Here is a 15,790-nt window from a genome sequence, read left to right on the forward strand (position 1 = left end):
CTCACGATTGGTCTACGGATTTAAATCGTATTAACACAAGAGGTCTTCAACCGTCTTATTACAAAAAAAAAAAAAAAACTTAAATAGACCCGGTTTAAACCAAGACTTTAAAGTCAACTTCACAGTCATGGTTTAACTTTAGAACTGAAGATTTAACTATTAACTTATGACTTTATTTACATTAGTTACAATAATTAGTCAATAATTAGTCTAATGACTACAATTTGAACCATCGTTCAACCAGGAAGCGCGCAAAGGTTTATCTTTAGACCATAGATAGCTAGTCTATGGTTTAACGCTAAAACATGTTTTGTAATAAGACCTAAGAACTTACGTAGACCATGATTTTAATACGACTTGGAGTTATGACCCGATTTTGTAGTACGTGTTGTAATAAGACGGTAAAAGTTTCAATGTGTAATATTAACTTGTAGACTGCGTTGTGCTATTACGGGAACTACTTAATATTCTAAACCCATAGCCAGTAACAGTGTACCAGCGGCTTGTTCTAATACCGGGATTAGGTTAGCGGGAAATTCATTTATAATCTCATAATTTTATGGTACAGGTGCTGTAATATGATGGTTTTAAGCTTCGTTTTATAAAACTCACTTGGCTTAACTTTTTATGTTTAGCTAATTATTTATGTTCGGTTAATACTAGGCTTGTTTAAACAAGCTTTTTGACCAGAAGTTTTGCCAACGTGCAAAATAAATATGACCTGCATGATATAAATAGAAAATTGATATTAGTATTGATTTTCTCATATTTTAAGTCGATTTTTTATTATTCACAGAGAAGAATCGCGTTTTTGTGATACTTTTATAGTTTTTATGTAGAATCTTGTGTTCTTATAGCGCCAAGTTTTTAAGGCGAGCTTTTACTTGAGATCGAAATATTACCTGAAATCTTTAGTTAAACGAATTATTTTAAAAAATATAAAAAACCAGTCTGCTAACAATGTTGTTTTTTTTTTCAATAGATATTCAAATTTAGAGTTCAATACTTAAAAAAAAGCTGCTAACGTCAATGAACGAACTTAATATCCATACTAATATTATAAATGCGAAAGTAACTCTGTCTGTCTGTCTGTTACTTAATCACGCCTTAACTACTGAACCAATTTGCATGAAATTTGGTATAGAGATATTTTGATACCCGAGAAAGGACATAGGCTACTTTTTACCCCGGGACATAGAATAGGTTTTATTCCGGAAATCCTACGGGAACGGGTACTATGCCGATTTTTTGTTTGACTGCACGGGCGAAGCCGCGGGTGGAAAGCTCGTTATAAATATGGCTGTAAATTGTATAAACAAGTAGTCGTAAATAAAGAGGATTAATCTATTCCGCAGATCTTAACGCGACACCAGCAAAGCAATAAGTCTTTACCCCTTTTCCTCTCTTTGGCTGTTAATACAAATATCCTTTTACTGAAATAAATCTTACTTTCAATATACTTATCGCATAAAACGATTACATTTACAGTATTATAAGAAAGAGACAACACGTCAGAAATAATATATTGCATGATAAAATTATATACGAATATCGAGATAAATAGCGACCTATATAAAAGTTACGACTTAATCATGAAGATTAAACATATTTATAAATTCATGTTAAGCGATACGTGTATCAGTTTTTAAATTGTTCGAAAGCAAATTTGCGCAGCCACGTATAGAGGCTGAATGGAGTTCGTCGGAACGAAAATAAACCTGAACTTTCATGAATTTTCGAATGAATACTATGAAATTTATGCCACGCGGAGAAAATCCTTTGATGCCTCTGTCGTTGTCAATCAGTACGTGAATAAAAATTGTGAAGAGAAACCATTTTAATGCATAAAACACTTTTATAGCTTCAATTTATGGAACCGTGAATGACCGTGGGGTTCCAGTAAAAACTTTTGTATAAATGTCGGAACGGGCTTTATGGCCTTATTCACAGATGGGTTTTTAAGGCTTTAAAACCGAAAAACTAACATGTGAAATGAATGCGTTGAAAGATAAAACTCTCATGTATGCTCCAGAATATTCTGGATGTAATTTAGCAAAGATATTTAAGCCTCATTCATAAAACGTAAAGTGAAACTCTTGGTTTGGAAAAAGTTTGCCAAATTCTTCACCACTAAAGTATATGTATGAAATACACCAAGTACCTACTTTTATTATCAAATAGACAACATCACAAAAATCATAAAAAGACGTGTGGCACTCGGGGACTGCCGCGGTAAAGCTATTGCATGCTATGCCTTCAAGCCACACCTCCGAGCCCGTCGGAGTGGGGAGCGTGAGGTTTTTCGTTACGCAATTTCTGGATTCGGTCCCCGCCCTCAAGGCCCGCGATAGAAGCTATGCAATAGTTTAAAAAAACACCAGAATACGCATCGTGGTTCTAAAGTATTTCAATGTTAATGAAATAAATAATAGACAAATTATAATACAAAATCAGGAATAGGCAACTACTTATAACTGTACTGAAATATCTCTTACTCTAAAGGATTACTAGTTACAAGAGAAGTAGTTGAATTTTTCCGCCAGCTTTCAAGTGGCCTGCTTATCTCACACGAGTGTTTCGCGCCATCCTGTAAAACTTGTCTATTCGTTTTAGTCTATAGAATAAGTTTGAAAAAGGTGAAGATGGTTTGAAGACGACGAAGAAGAAGGTTAACATTTGGCGTATCTAAAATCTTTATGTGATGTAGAATTACTATACACTTACACTTTGGAATAATGTGAATTTTTAATGTTATTTTTTGTATGATTTTTGAAGTATATGTATATTTATCTTACTTATTACTCTGCCAAAAATTGTCGCTAAGTATATGTATATGGAGTCGAAAATATATCAATGAAAGTTTATTTATTTATTTATTTATTTTAATTTGGCACACCAACAATAAATACATTTGACAATGATAAAATTAACATTATTAATTAATTAATATTATGTACTTATCAATGAAAGGTGTACACAGCATTTACAATAATAGATAGTTCTCGAAATTATATAGAATTATTTATGAATTTTATTTTAATTAATGTTATCTATAATTAAGTATTTTTACAATTATTATTAATCAAGCAATTAATAATTTTATGTTTGTATTGTGCAAGAGATCCAAAGAATATATCAAGGTCCGGTATAGATGTGACAATTTGATTATATGCTGCGCACATTCGAGGCAATGGTGCTTGACGTACTAAATTAGTTCGACTCACTGGTAGATCAAAGAGATTACTAATCGGTTTTCTGGGTAAACTATACGGGATTCGAAAAGAGATCCCAGAAACAATATCCTCACAGGTAGTTAAACCATTTACACAGTTAAAAAGAAATACCAGGTCGTGTAATTTACGGCGATCTCTTAATGTCATCATTTTAAAATAATGTAAGCGCTCAGTATATGGACATCGATGTGTGATACCTTGGGAGGCAAAAGCCAAATGTCTAGTGAACGATCGCTGAATCGATTCTAAGCGTTGCGAGTGCACGGCGTGATGGGGATTCCACACAACACATGCGAACTCGAGGTGACTCCGTACGAGTGCATTATATAATGCAATTTTTGTGGATGCTTTAAAGGATGTTGCATTTCTTTTAATAAACCCAGTCATCCTTGCAGCTTTCTTAATTATTGTATCAAGATGAGATGTAAGTTTGAGTTTACTATCCAAGGTTACACCCAGGTCGACAATTTCATACTGGTGAAGGAGAGGAGCATTGTCGATACTGTATGTCGAATTAAATGGCACTTTTTTCCTTGTAAATCGTATGAATGAGCACTTATTAGAGTTGATTATCATATTATTTTTTTTACACCACTGACCTATATTACCTAAATCATTCTGGATAGCAGCTACATCCGCCAAACTGTTAACAGTTTTGTAAATTTTTAAGTCATCAGCGAAAAGTGCGTAATTGCAATGTTTGATAGAATCACAGATATCATTGATGTAAGCAACGAACAGAAGTGGACCCAAATGTGATCCCTGGGGAACACCAGATGTAGCAGTAAACACTTTAGATTTGAAACCTTTTACAACAACTTCTTGACTCCTTTTATCCAAGTAAGATGCAATCCATTGTAAAATAGGACCCGATATACCATAGTTTTTTAATTTTGCGAGTAAAGTCAGATGATCCACCTTGTCAAATGCGCTACTGAAGTCTGTGTAGACTACGTCCATTTGGTTACCGATGTCCATCACAGGCGTCAGGTCAGACAAAAACTTAACAAGGTTAGTTTGCACTGAGTGACCCTTCCTAAAGCCATGTTGATGTGGAGTTATAAATTTATCTAAATATCGAGTCAAAACTGGACAGATCAGCGATTCAAACACCTTCGATAATGAAGATAAGATAGTTATAGGCCTGTAATTATTGACTGCACCTAGGTCACCCTTCTTGTGTACGGGCACAATTGTAGAGGTTTTCCAATATTCAGGAAATATACCTTGTTTTAGTGACTCATTAATTATTATAGCGAGAGGGGAGGCAATTGCGACAGCAGCGCGCTTAAGAAATACAGGAGGAATTCGATCCGGACCAGCACCTTTATTTATATCAAGTTGTTTCAACTTGAGAAGAACCTCTTTTTTTGAAACAATAACCCTTGCACAAGAATCCCAAGCAGCTTCGCTGTTCTGAACACAAATAGTTGATAAGGGTTCAGAATATATAGAAGAAAAATGCAATGCAAAAAGATTAGCTATATCAGGGCCGTTGGTCGCGATTTTGTCATTTAGGCACACAACAGAAGGTATGGAAGATGTCTGATTGTTGCGTTTACTATTTATAAACTTCCAGAAAGCTTTACTATCCTTCGAGATTGCATTTTCGATCTTTAACTTATAATTTTGATGACACAGTGTAATTAATTTATGGGAACGTTCTCGTAATAAATTAAATTCAAACAAATCGCGTGGATTTTTATATTTCTTATACTTGAGCCTCATTTTTTCCTTATCTTTGATAACGTGAATTAGGGCAGACGTAAACCAGGGAGGGTATTTACTTTTCTTCATTTTACTCTTAGGCACATGGTTATCAATTACACTACGCATAATGTCGTAAAATGCCTCTAACTTATCATTAATATCAACGAGGTTAGCGAATTTGGAGCACCAATCGATATTCTCCAGTTCCCGCACAATACAATCATAATCGGCTTTAAAAAAGTTATAGCTGACGTAGTCATCACATCTTAGTGTGGAAGGTGCTTCAGATACCAGACTCAGAAATAAACACGGATGATGGGGATCAGGTTTGGTCAATATATCAATCGCAGTAGATACCTTAAAACGAGGAATATTGGTTAGGGCTAAATCTAATATTTTTCCATTTTGATTTGTAATATTGTTTATTTGCTCAAGGTTATTTAAGTTGATAAAATCAACCAAAGCACACTCCACACGACCGTGACATGCAATAGGAACCATTCCACAAGTACCGCCTTGACCATAAGCCCATTCTAAGTTTCCTAAGTTAAAATCACCTAGTATTATTACATTTTCCATATGTTCTAGTACATTATTAGCATTATAAATAAATTTGTCAAGGGCATTGTAGTTGATTGGAGGTGGAAGATAAATAGCACAAATAGGTATGTTTTTTGTCACACCGTTAATAACACAAGTAATGTTCACCCAAAGATCCTCATATTCACTTTCATATTTAAATAATCTAGAAGATTGTAATTTCCGAGCTACTGCTATTAGGACGCCACCCCCATCCAACTTAGTTTTTTTGTTACAAATACGGTCTCTACGATAAACAATATAACGGGAATCGAATATTTCACTGCTAGAAATGCCACAATTAAGCCACGTTTCACTTAAAACAATAACATCGTATGAGTTTAACAGAATATTCTTGTATAGGTCATTAGTTTTAGTTCTCAATCCTCTAACATTTTGATAATATAAGGTAATCATTATTATAAATTTAAATAAGAACCGCAACATTCACTGGGGATATAGAAAAGGAGACTATGTCATCAGTTTTATACTGTCTAAACATCGGATTTGTAATGCTTGACTAGTTTCGTTTTTACGCACATATATTTTGCCGTTCCGAACCCAAACAAATTGGTATCTCGCTTCTTTTGCTTTAATTCTAGCAGATGCATGGAGAATTTTGTTGGCTGGGGTTAAATGTTCTGCAACATAAACTGGTTTTTTAATTCCACCAATTCCCAGGTTGTGTGAGCTTAATTTATCTTCTGGGTTACATTTGTTGTATTTTTGTACCGCCGCCAGCAGAATATCGCGATGGCGAGGACTTCGCAATTTAGCAACAACAGCACGGGGTCGACTATCATCTTTGTTGATTTTAGCCACACGAGTTACATGCATTATATCACCGTCTATGATATCTGCATTTACTACTTTTGCAAGATTAGTAAGACAATTAATTAAGTTTTCACTGCGATTTTCGGGTAAGCCATTAATCTCTACATTGCTATCCCGTTGATGCTGTTCCGCATAGGCTAGTCGACTAGAAAGATCTCTTACAGTGCTTAATAAAGTAGCATTTTCCTTAGTTAATTTATCAACAACAGTATCATGTTCTTGCAGTTTATTTTTAAGTGCCTCATATTGGTCATTTAAGAAGGTTAAAGAGTCATGAAAGTCTGATATTTGTTTCGTAATGCCACTTAATTTGTCACATACTGCTTTAGCAACGGCGTTTTGTATTTCATCGACGATGTCAATCTTAAAAGTATTCAGAATCTCACGCAAACTGGCCTCAGTTACAGGTAAGTCATTGCAAGCAATAGTTCCTGGCCGTTTAGGAGCACTTATTTTTATCCTTTGGGTGACATTATCCATTTGTTCCGTTGTTGAACCAAGGTCCTCACAAGGTTTAGTGCAGTTTCGAATTGGCGTATTGGTGTTATCCAGTTTGGGTCGCTGGCTTAGACATGCTGGACATTTCCAAGAAGACTTCTTTTCAGGTAACATGGCATAAAATCTCTTATCGTTGGTTCCAGCGCACTGTAAATCATACGCTAAAGAACATAGAGAGCATCTTAGGAAATGAGAACCTTTGATTAGGTTTCGACATCCACTACAAACATTCGACATAGTGTGTAAGTTAATCTTATTTTCCTTTTTTCTTTCCAAATGTCTAGGTCCTTTCTTTTTCTTAATAGTTCCTTACAGTACTATTTATAAATGCAAAAAAAAAAATCCTCAAAAAAAAACATATTTTTTTTTTTTATAAATGTTCTGTGATGATTTGAACTGGCATCTAACGATTCTTCGAGTAAGGGTGTCGATCGACACAGCTACGGACACTGGTACTGCTAACGTTGAAATTTATATTCTAATTGTTCGATATAGTCTTTAATAAAAATAGTTCTTAGCAACGACGTAATATTTTCGTGTTACCCTCGTGTATGCTTGTTTTTTTTTCCGGTAAAAAATTATTCACAGTTATTTATAAATGATGTAAAACACTTGTGAATTCACAGTTCAAGATCATAAATAATAAATATCCGTTTATATTGCTTACACAGCACCACGAACCAAGTTGTATTGTTATATTGCACAAAGTTAAGTGATCTGTTTGTGTGTTGATAGTTTATGACTTACGTAAGTGAAAGTTATTTTATAACCCGGTGTTATGCAAGCTGCCTAAAATAAATACAATTTTATTTTCCATTTTTTATTTCAAACTGTACAACAGTGAGACGCACAGATACCTACAAAAAAAATTAAAAATCCAGTTTTTGCGCGAACTACGCAATGTTTGATTTGTATTATAATCGATGTAGGTACCTATACCTAGTACCTACACGTTATTTCTAACAAATATCACAATAAATACAAACATTTCAATCAAAATATAATAAATATATTTTATTACAGAAAAATAACAACCTTCCGTACCATTAAAATTTCAGAAAAGCGACGCGCATTAAATTTTACCGCCTATTAAAAGTTAAGAGTTAATACATAAATCACTGACATGGAAAAAGTCCTGCCGTTTTAATACCGTCGATTTTCAATTACCGCGATAGTTCACGGTTGACTTGCCAATGCGCAATAACCCTAATGGCTATGTCAAATAGAACGCGTTATTAGCGCGCGTCAAAACGCTAACCGACGCCAAGATTCCGCAAGACTTAGTCGCTCTGTTTGACAGTATAATAGCGCATAGTACATAACAAATCAGCGTCAGGACAACGTTTTGATGCGCGCCTATACCTAATGCTGGCCATACACCATACTTCCTATCGTCCAATCGGCATGACGCTGCAGCTTGATCCAATCTGCAGTTTGTCCATAGAGACCACACACACACAACGTTTGAATTGTCCAATCGGCAGCAACGTTCAGTTGAAGCCATGGCGTCACCGGTGGGCGGTGACAGACGACGATGTTTTAGCCGTTTTTGGCGTTTTATTCGTAAAAATGAAACAAAAAAAGGACTATATGCCGGGAAGATTGTTTTTATATATATTGTAGGGACACATATGCAATTCGCTGATCGAGCTTTTTGTATATGTGTGCGTCCACATTGTTTCCCCGACGCTTTCTACATTTATTATAGAATTATTATTCAGTAGTGCATAACGGCTAGCTTAAACAACACATATTGTAAAAAAGGATTAAAGTGATTAAAGTAAAGGCTTTATTATTTGGGCAACCTTGGGGGCAGCAGCACAACTCCACATATATGTACCTATTTAATGAGAAGTGTTAAGTAATCTGGTACTTCATCTATTTCCCAAACAAATCTTATCCAAATCCGTAACCGTTGACATCTAAACATCCATATACTTTCATATTTATCGACCAAGCGAGCGAAGCGCCTATGCTTCAGCTTGGACGAAAAATCTTGACCAGACTGAAGTGATGATCGCATACTGCCATACACGGTCCAATCGACATGATCCAATCGCAATGATCAAGCCAAAAGAATCGAAATTCGATTATTCCGTCAAGTATAACTATCATGCCAAATAATGCCAATCCACTCCCACACATGGTCAGTTCTAACTGATCCAATCGGTAGCGTCATGCCGAATGGACGATAGTATGGTGTATGGCCAGCATAACACGTGCTATTTGACAAAGGCAATATAGCGCGTAGGTATTACATTACATCTCGTAGTCATAGCGCGGCATCAGGTTAGCGCTTTGACGCGCGCTTTAACGCGTTCTATCTGGCAAAGCCATAAAGTGTAACGGAACGTACTCACAGTCTAAAATCAGAACCCAAAATGCAGGCGATATTCGCTCATATTTTACGTAGTCTGTGGTCAGACTTTACATTCAATATTTTAGGAAAATTGCACTTTGGTTAAGGGGATTACTATGGTCAAAACCGGAAAACACCTTATACATATTGAATTTTGTTGAGGAAACTGTTGGTACGATTGTCTTAAAAAAAATATATGTGATACTCAAGGATATAATTAACAAAGTGTATTGTTTACTTTTCAGTTTAGAACGGCCTAAACATAAAAAAAATACATACAAATCAACCCCTTTTTGAACATAAAACGCATTTTGTTAGGAAAACGGCTACATATTTATACATGAAATTTATACCAAAAAATATGTTATGATATTTGTAACAATTTGTATTGATTGTTTTTTCAATTTTCATTATTATCGTTAAATTATCAAGAAAAAACTCGAATTTATAATAAAACCCACATAAAACCTCACCTCTATTGCATATTTTCGACGAAATTTGACGGTGTCAGTTCGACTCGGACGGGGGACTGTACGTGCGGTTTTTTTTGCAAAATAACGCTAAAATTCACCGAATTGAATGTTTTGTTAAATTAAACCAGATTGTAATAGGTATTTACATGAGCAGTTCATGAAATGAAAGTTAAAAATAGGTATGTAAAGATATAAAAATCTGTTTGTAAATTAGTTTTGTTTTTGAAAGGCGTCATTGAATAATATCCAGTGTTGATAATTTTTGACCGTAAAATATTATCAGAAAACACATACCTACCTATAAAACAGTAACCAGATTTTCCCTGTGCCTTGAATATTTTTTAAGAAAGATTAATTGCTGTTCTATCGTATATTTTAAGGGTCCAAAACAATCCAAAGCCGGGAGATACTGACACAAAATTTTGGGTCATTTGTAACCGGATGGCGGTTCTACAGTGGTCTTAGTACGCAATGACAAAAAGAAAAATCATGGTCAGAACAGTGGTACCGGCAGACTAGTCGCGTGGGCGTTAGTCGAACTCGTCGGATAAATTACGGAAGGCAAACGATTTGTAACACAAAAATTTTAGGATTTACCGATAGCCCATAAAAAAGAAGTAGGCGGTAGTGTCATGCCATACTTTTCCGGTGTAATTTACAGCCCACAATACCGACGTGAATGCGTTGATTTAAAAAAAAAATTCAACCATTTGTACCAGGCTAATTTTTGCACAGGTAATCATAGTCCAGTAGCCATGTACGAAAATCGCCATGCCATACTTTTCAGACAGTTCCAAATGGTCGCCATACCGCCGAAAATCAGCAATTTTTTTTTAATATTGTATAAAATCATTAAATTTTATATTATTGTATAAAATCGTAGGAAAGTCAAAACTGACATAAACGTATACGGTATAGCAACATTTTTAGCCGACGCCATTATAGGACGAAATTCTCAATTCAACTGAATTTTTTGTTGGTTCCGTTACCTCCGCACTTTTAACTGGGTGAACCGATGATTTCTTCTACACTATAATATTATAAAGAGGAAAACTTTGTTTGTTTGTTTGATTGTAATGAATAGGCTCATAAACTACTGGACCGATTTTAAAAATTCCGTTCACCATTCAAAAGCTACATTATCCACGAGTAATATAGGATAGGTTTTATCCCGGAAATTCCACGGGAACGGGAACTATGCGAGTTTTTCAAAAATTAACCCCGAACTAACTACAAAATACATAACAAGTCGAAAAAAACGTGATTTCTTGTCCGTTCCCCTATTTTTTTCGGTGTGAGTAGGTTGCATGCATATATTCCTACTAGAACGCTAAATACATTTGCCTGGTCACCATTACCATTCGATACACCATGACATGGTAGAGGCCGTTCTATAGAATTACGTCAAATAATGTACTCCATCTTTTATATCTCTGTAGGTGAGATGTTCTCTACCCTAGCCATCATCAGGTCTCCAGAATATAGTAGAGTCCGTGTTGAATAAAATTAATTTCTAAATCGGTGTTTTCTTAACTGTTCCCCACTCTAGAACTTATAATTACTTGCTTAGTCATCTTAAGGTCTCCAGAATGGGTCATGTAGTAGAGACTTTGCTTATAACGGTTAATGTTGAAAGATGAGTCTTCCTACATTACATTTACAACATACATAGTACACAATATTTACTATTCATAAATGTAATATGTTACTGCCTCTCAGAGAAAACATAAATTAGGTAGAAACCAACTAACACATTACGATACAATACGATACAGTATACAATTCCATAATCTTTGGTCACTTTTACTTCAACAACGATGTATATTTATAGAGGGCGGTTAAAAAAACAAATTCAAATGTAGTGACAGAATCATTAAGGTCGTTGAACCGTGTAATTGCCTTAATGCAAAGTTCAACTTTGGAAATTCTATACTACTAATATTATAAACCTCAAGAGTTAATTTATTAATTTGAAACGTTTTTTTTTTTTCAGTGATAAGTTCACTTAAAAAAAATAGTTTTCTGTAATGTCTATGTTGTATGTATTTAATATACCTTGACATTATTAAGTGGGGAATAGAATTATGTAATATAAATATACACAATGAGACGTCTTCGTTAAAATTCGCAAACAACGAACTCAAAAAGCTATTTTCCAACGCAGCAGCTTTGTAAGCAAATCAAGAAGAATATTGCCTTGTAAACATAAGCCTCCTTCCCCTGAGAGATTTACGAGCGTCACGTGATTAGCGTCGAAATGCCCAAAATGCTAAAGCTTCGTATTCATGGGAAACATTTGCTGCGCAACAGTTGAACAACAGTTGATAGGATGTTACTGCAAACTTTGTTAAAGTACACCTGCATAAATTCCAGCAACTCGCGGAACAATGGAACATCTACATCGGCAATCACCGAGGTGCCCGCCCTGCCGAAGACAAGGACTACTCTTGGTTCTATCATCGAATCGGACGTACATATTATTAAGTTACATATAATTTTTCATTTTTATGGAATAAATATTTTTAAAGATAATTTTCGTTTCGTTTTTTTGCGCCTTCGCTAGCCGGTCAATATTATTTGTTGAGCGAGAACATTAGAAAACATTAAACACACTACAATACTCATATTGTAAACAACATATTTCAAGCAACTCACAACATTGCTAAATAAATGTTTACCGTGAATAGGAGGCCTAAGACACAGCATTTGAATGAAATCGCTGTGGCATGTCACGTATATTAGATACAGATGTTCTATTGAATTTAAGGGTCCTTGCCATTTAATCCAACATGTGGTTTTTATCACAGATGCGTATAGATTTTGACAAAATTTATTTAAGAAATGCTTTTGTACATTCATTTTCTTAAAGAAAAGTTATTTGCAATACAAAACATAACGTTTCATAACACTGAAAATAGAAATAGAAGACAGAATATTAACCGGTACCTAATTGAAAAATCTGCCTTTAATATTATATTCTCAATAGGAAATCGAGAAGGCTTTTACTAGAATTAAAATACGCTCTCACTGGGACAGTTATCACGCCCTTATGGAAGTGTGGGGATGATAGCATATTTACAGTATATTATCATGTTTATAACGTTCGCTTTCTTGTTTTATAAAGAGCTGAGATTCGTTACACTCACAAACTTTTATGTTACCTTTGCGCTCATCTTATTCTTGATGTAGATTTTATATTTGCTTGCTTTTTATTAATACTTACAGTAAAGGGTCGTTCGCTTCTGTTACGTTAAAATATTTATATAACATAGATAACAAGTTTCAAGTTTTACACTTATAAGCAAAAGGCTGTGTATCAGTAATTGCTGTGCTGTTCGTGAGTATAGGACAGGTTTTCAAACGCTCAATATAATTAAAACTTACAATTATATTCTTTAATAGTATATAGATTGCAGATTACTTATTTAAAGTTATACACCATACAAATGAAAAAAATACACACAGCAATATGTAACAAACAGATTTTAATTTACTTTAGTTCCGCATTACGCAATTGCAATACATTAACCGTGTTAAGGTGATGAATTAATTTTTCTAACATTTACGGCCCTTTTTAAACCTTCGTAATTTTTATACTATTAAAGTTGTCGTGATGAAAATTCTTGACAAGAAAGTTCAATAGTAACACAATACGTCTACCGTTTTAGAAACATGATTCCATGATATTTTGTCGATAGAAAAAAAATACAAAGTTCTCATTGTTATTTTTTTTTAATCTCTGGCAACTTCAAAATAACAAACGTAAACTTACGACTTTTTGGATATTAACTATAAAATATACAACCTATACGTCTACCGTGTTAGAATTTTGAAATATGCGATGGTTTTGAAATAAACAAGAAATACTTGAAATTAGCGCCTGACCAGCCAATATAGCGAGAGCCGCCCTGTACCTTCCTACCCCGATCGCTGCACGAGTCATTCCCGCTACGGCCGTCACACGGGGAACTTGTGTCGCTTGCGCAATCGTAAAAAAGGGTGACAACACGATAAGACAAAATGAGACAAATGGGGACAATAAAGAAAATAAGAAGAAGAAACATAAAGGTTGAAGGAAAAAGAATGCTTACAATTGGAACAAATTAATGAAGTAAGTTGGTTTTATTTTAAATTTGATGATAATTGTATTATAGACGATGTTTGATATTATGTACCCCTGTTTTAAGTACATAATGAATGTGTAAGATTTTTTCATTTATAGCATAAATAATCTTTTCAGAAATCCGGAATCCAGAAGGAAAATAAACCCACTGATTGTTCACAATGTGAACCCACTCCTTCGTAAGTACCTTTATTCAGTCAAAAATGTATGTTATCAACGCTCTACTGGTTTTATCGCATGATTCCATTTTTAGCAAAAAGCAACAAAGTGCAAAGAAATAAAAAATCATGGTGAACTTAGTGGAAGTATGGTGGACGTAATATGGAATTATGGAACAGGAGCTCGTTGGAGTAGTATTATATTTTAAAAAAATACGAAAAAATTTCAAGAATTTCTTAGTAGGTGGTAGATAAGTATGTTGTATAAAGAATTTGATGTTGATATTTATTTCATTTATACTTACTACACCTGTGCGGGAAATTGCTTAGTACTAAAACCGGTTTATATTCATATTTACATAGTAATGTGAGTTTTCATTTCGAAAACTTTTGTGTAAGTATATTAAATTGAGTTCCTGGGTGATCTGGAAACACAATTGGGCCCGGAGGATGGCGCTGCAGTCACTCCTCCTAATCACATGAACCGATTTGGATGAATATTTGTGTGCACATTTCATTGTTGTGGGATGATTGGTTGATTCGTTTTCACATTAGCTAATATTATGTATTTTTGTTGTTAGAAAGTAAACTTAATTTAATGTTTATAATACATTATTATTGGTATAAATAAGCCAGTGTTCGTCTCACATTGCTGTACCTACCTGCCTACCTATCCTACCAGGGCCTAACTTTGTTCTGGCTATTTTATTTTGATTATTTGTAATGAATAATTACAATTATAATAGAGTGCAAAAAATAAATACATGCGTCAATATATTTTGTGTTTTTTTTAAACAATTTTTTTATTTAAAAAAATATCATTCCGACCGCGGCTTTGCCCGCGTGGAATTAGGTTATAACCTATACCACGATATATCGTGAATCCTGTTTTATCCCACAGAAGTGTTCAGTTCGGATAAAAAGTATCCTATGTGTAAATCCAGGCAATTAGCTATATTTTATCAAAATTGGTAATGTAGTCTTGACGTGATTAAGTAACAACTAACAAAAAAATATACAAATTAACATCCAAAGTTTCGCATCAGTTTTACTGTATTAGCGATATCTTCCACTCTTGACTTTGACTGAGAAGAATTAGGGTTTATAACTTCTTTCAGAAATAGTACCTTTCATTTCTGGGCATGATGTAATATCTACATCAGCATCAAATTCTATCTAAATCAATTCAGTAGTCCGCGTAATTAGGTACCATTTCATTTTTCAGAGTAACAATATTTTTTGTTATTTTAAAGATTATTTATAACCTGTATTATTTTGTAATAAAGTAAACATTACGAAATAATAATAATTAATAATTATTAATAATGTCTAAGTAGTTGTTAAAAAGAAGATAATTTTGTGTTTATAAGCAAGAAAATAAAACCAATAAATCAACAATTATATATATGTATAACAATATTATAACTGTATGACGACTCCATACATGTTTGTCCCGAGTCGGCCAGCGGCAGCGCGGCGAGTATGCAAGAATGACTTCGCGCACACCCGCGTTCGCGATAGCGAGCTATTAGACTCCGCCCGCCAAGCAGTGGATTTTTTTTTGTGTATCGTCTTAAATGTAATTTATAACGAATCGATAATAATAGAACAAGCTATTATTATAATGCGATCAATTTAGTGAATGTAACTTTTTATGAAGCGTATTAAAATATGTATATTTCAGGATATAAATAAATATTGTATATACCTAAAGCTGTAATTTCTTTAAATGCCATATTGCCTTTCGTATAAATAATATTTCGAAACGTCAAGTTGTAACAGACATACGCAGTCGTGGATGTTTCTTCTTGATGTTTTTATAC

General features: G+C 34.1%; 3 protein-coding genes across 3 annotated transcripts in view; 1 reads left to right on the top strand and 2 right to left on the bottom strand.

Moving 5' to 3' along the window:
• LOC149481201 (uncharacterized) overlaps positions 1-15,790 on the top strand; it is a 169,143-nt gene that overhangs the window by 89,922 nt on the left and 63,431 nt on the right. The window lies entirely within an intron of this gene.
• beta4GalNAcTA (beta1,4-N-acetylgalactosaminyltransferase A) overlaps positions 1-15,790 on the bottom strand; it is a 141,474-nt gene that overhangs the window by 35,886 nt on the left and 89,798 nt on the right. The window lies entirely within an intron of this gene.
• On the bottom strand, positions 5,994-6,968 carry LOC149481205 (uncharacterized). Its single transcript, XM_089706115.1, has one exon. The coding sequence runs from the start codon at positions 6,966-6,968 to the stop codon at positions 5,994-5,996; it is 975 nt and encodes a 324-aa protein (XP_089562241.1).

This window comes from Colias philodice, chromosome 17, assembly GCF_061535455.1.
Source record: "Colias philodice isolate Cphi_HAF_F1 chromosome 17, ilColPhil1 Martin Lab GWU primary, whole genome shotgun sequence".
Lineage (NCBI taxonomy): Eukaryota > Metazoa > Arthropoda > Insecta > Lepidoptera > Pieridae > Colias > Colias philodice.

What these genes read in the sequence shown, in the direction of transcription:
- LOC149481205 (XM_089706115.1), bottom strand. Translation starts at nt 6,968, where the DNA reads ATGTTACCTGAAAAGAAGTCTTCTTGGAAATGTCCAGCATGTCTAAGC.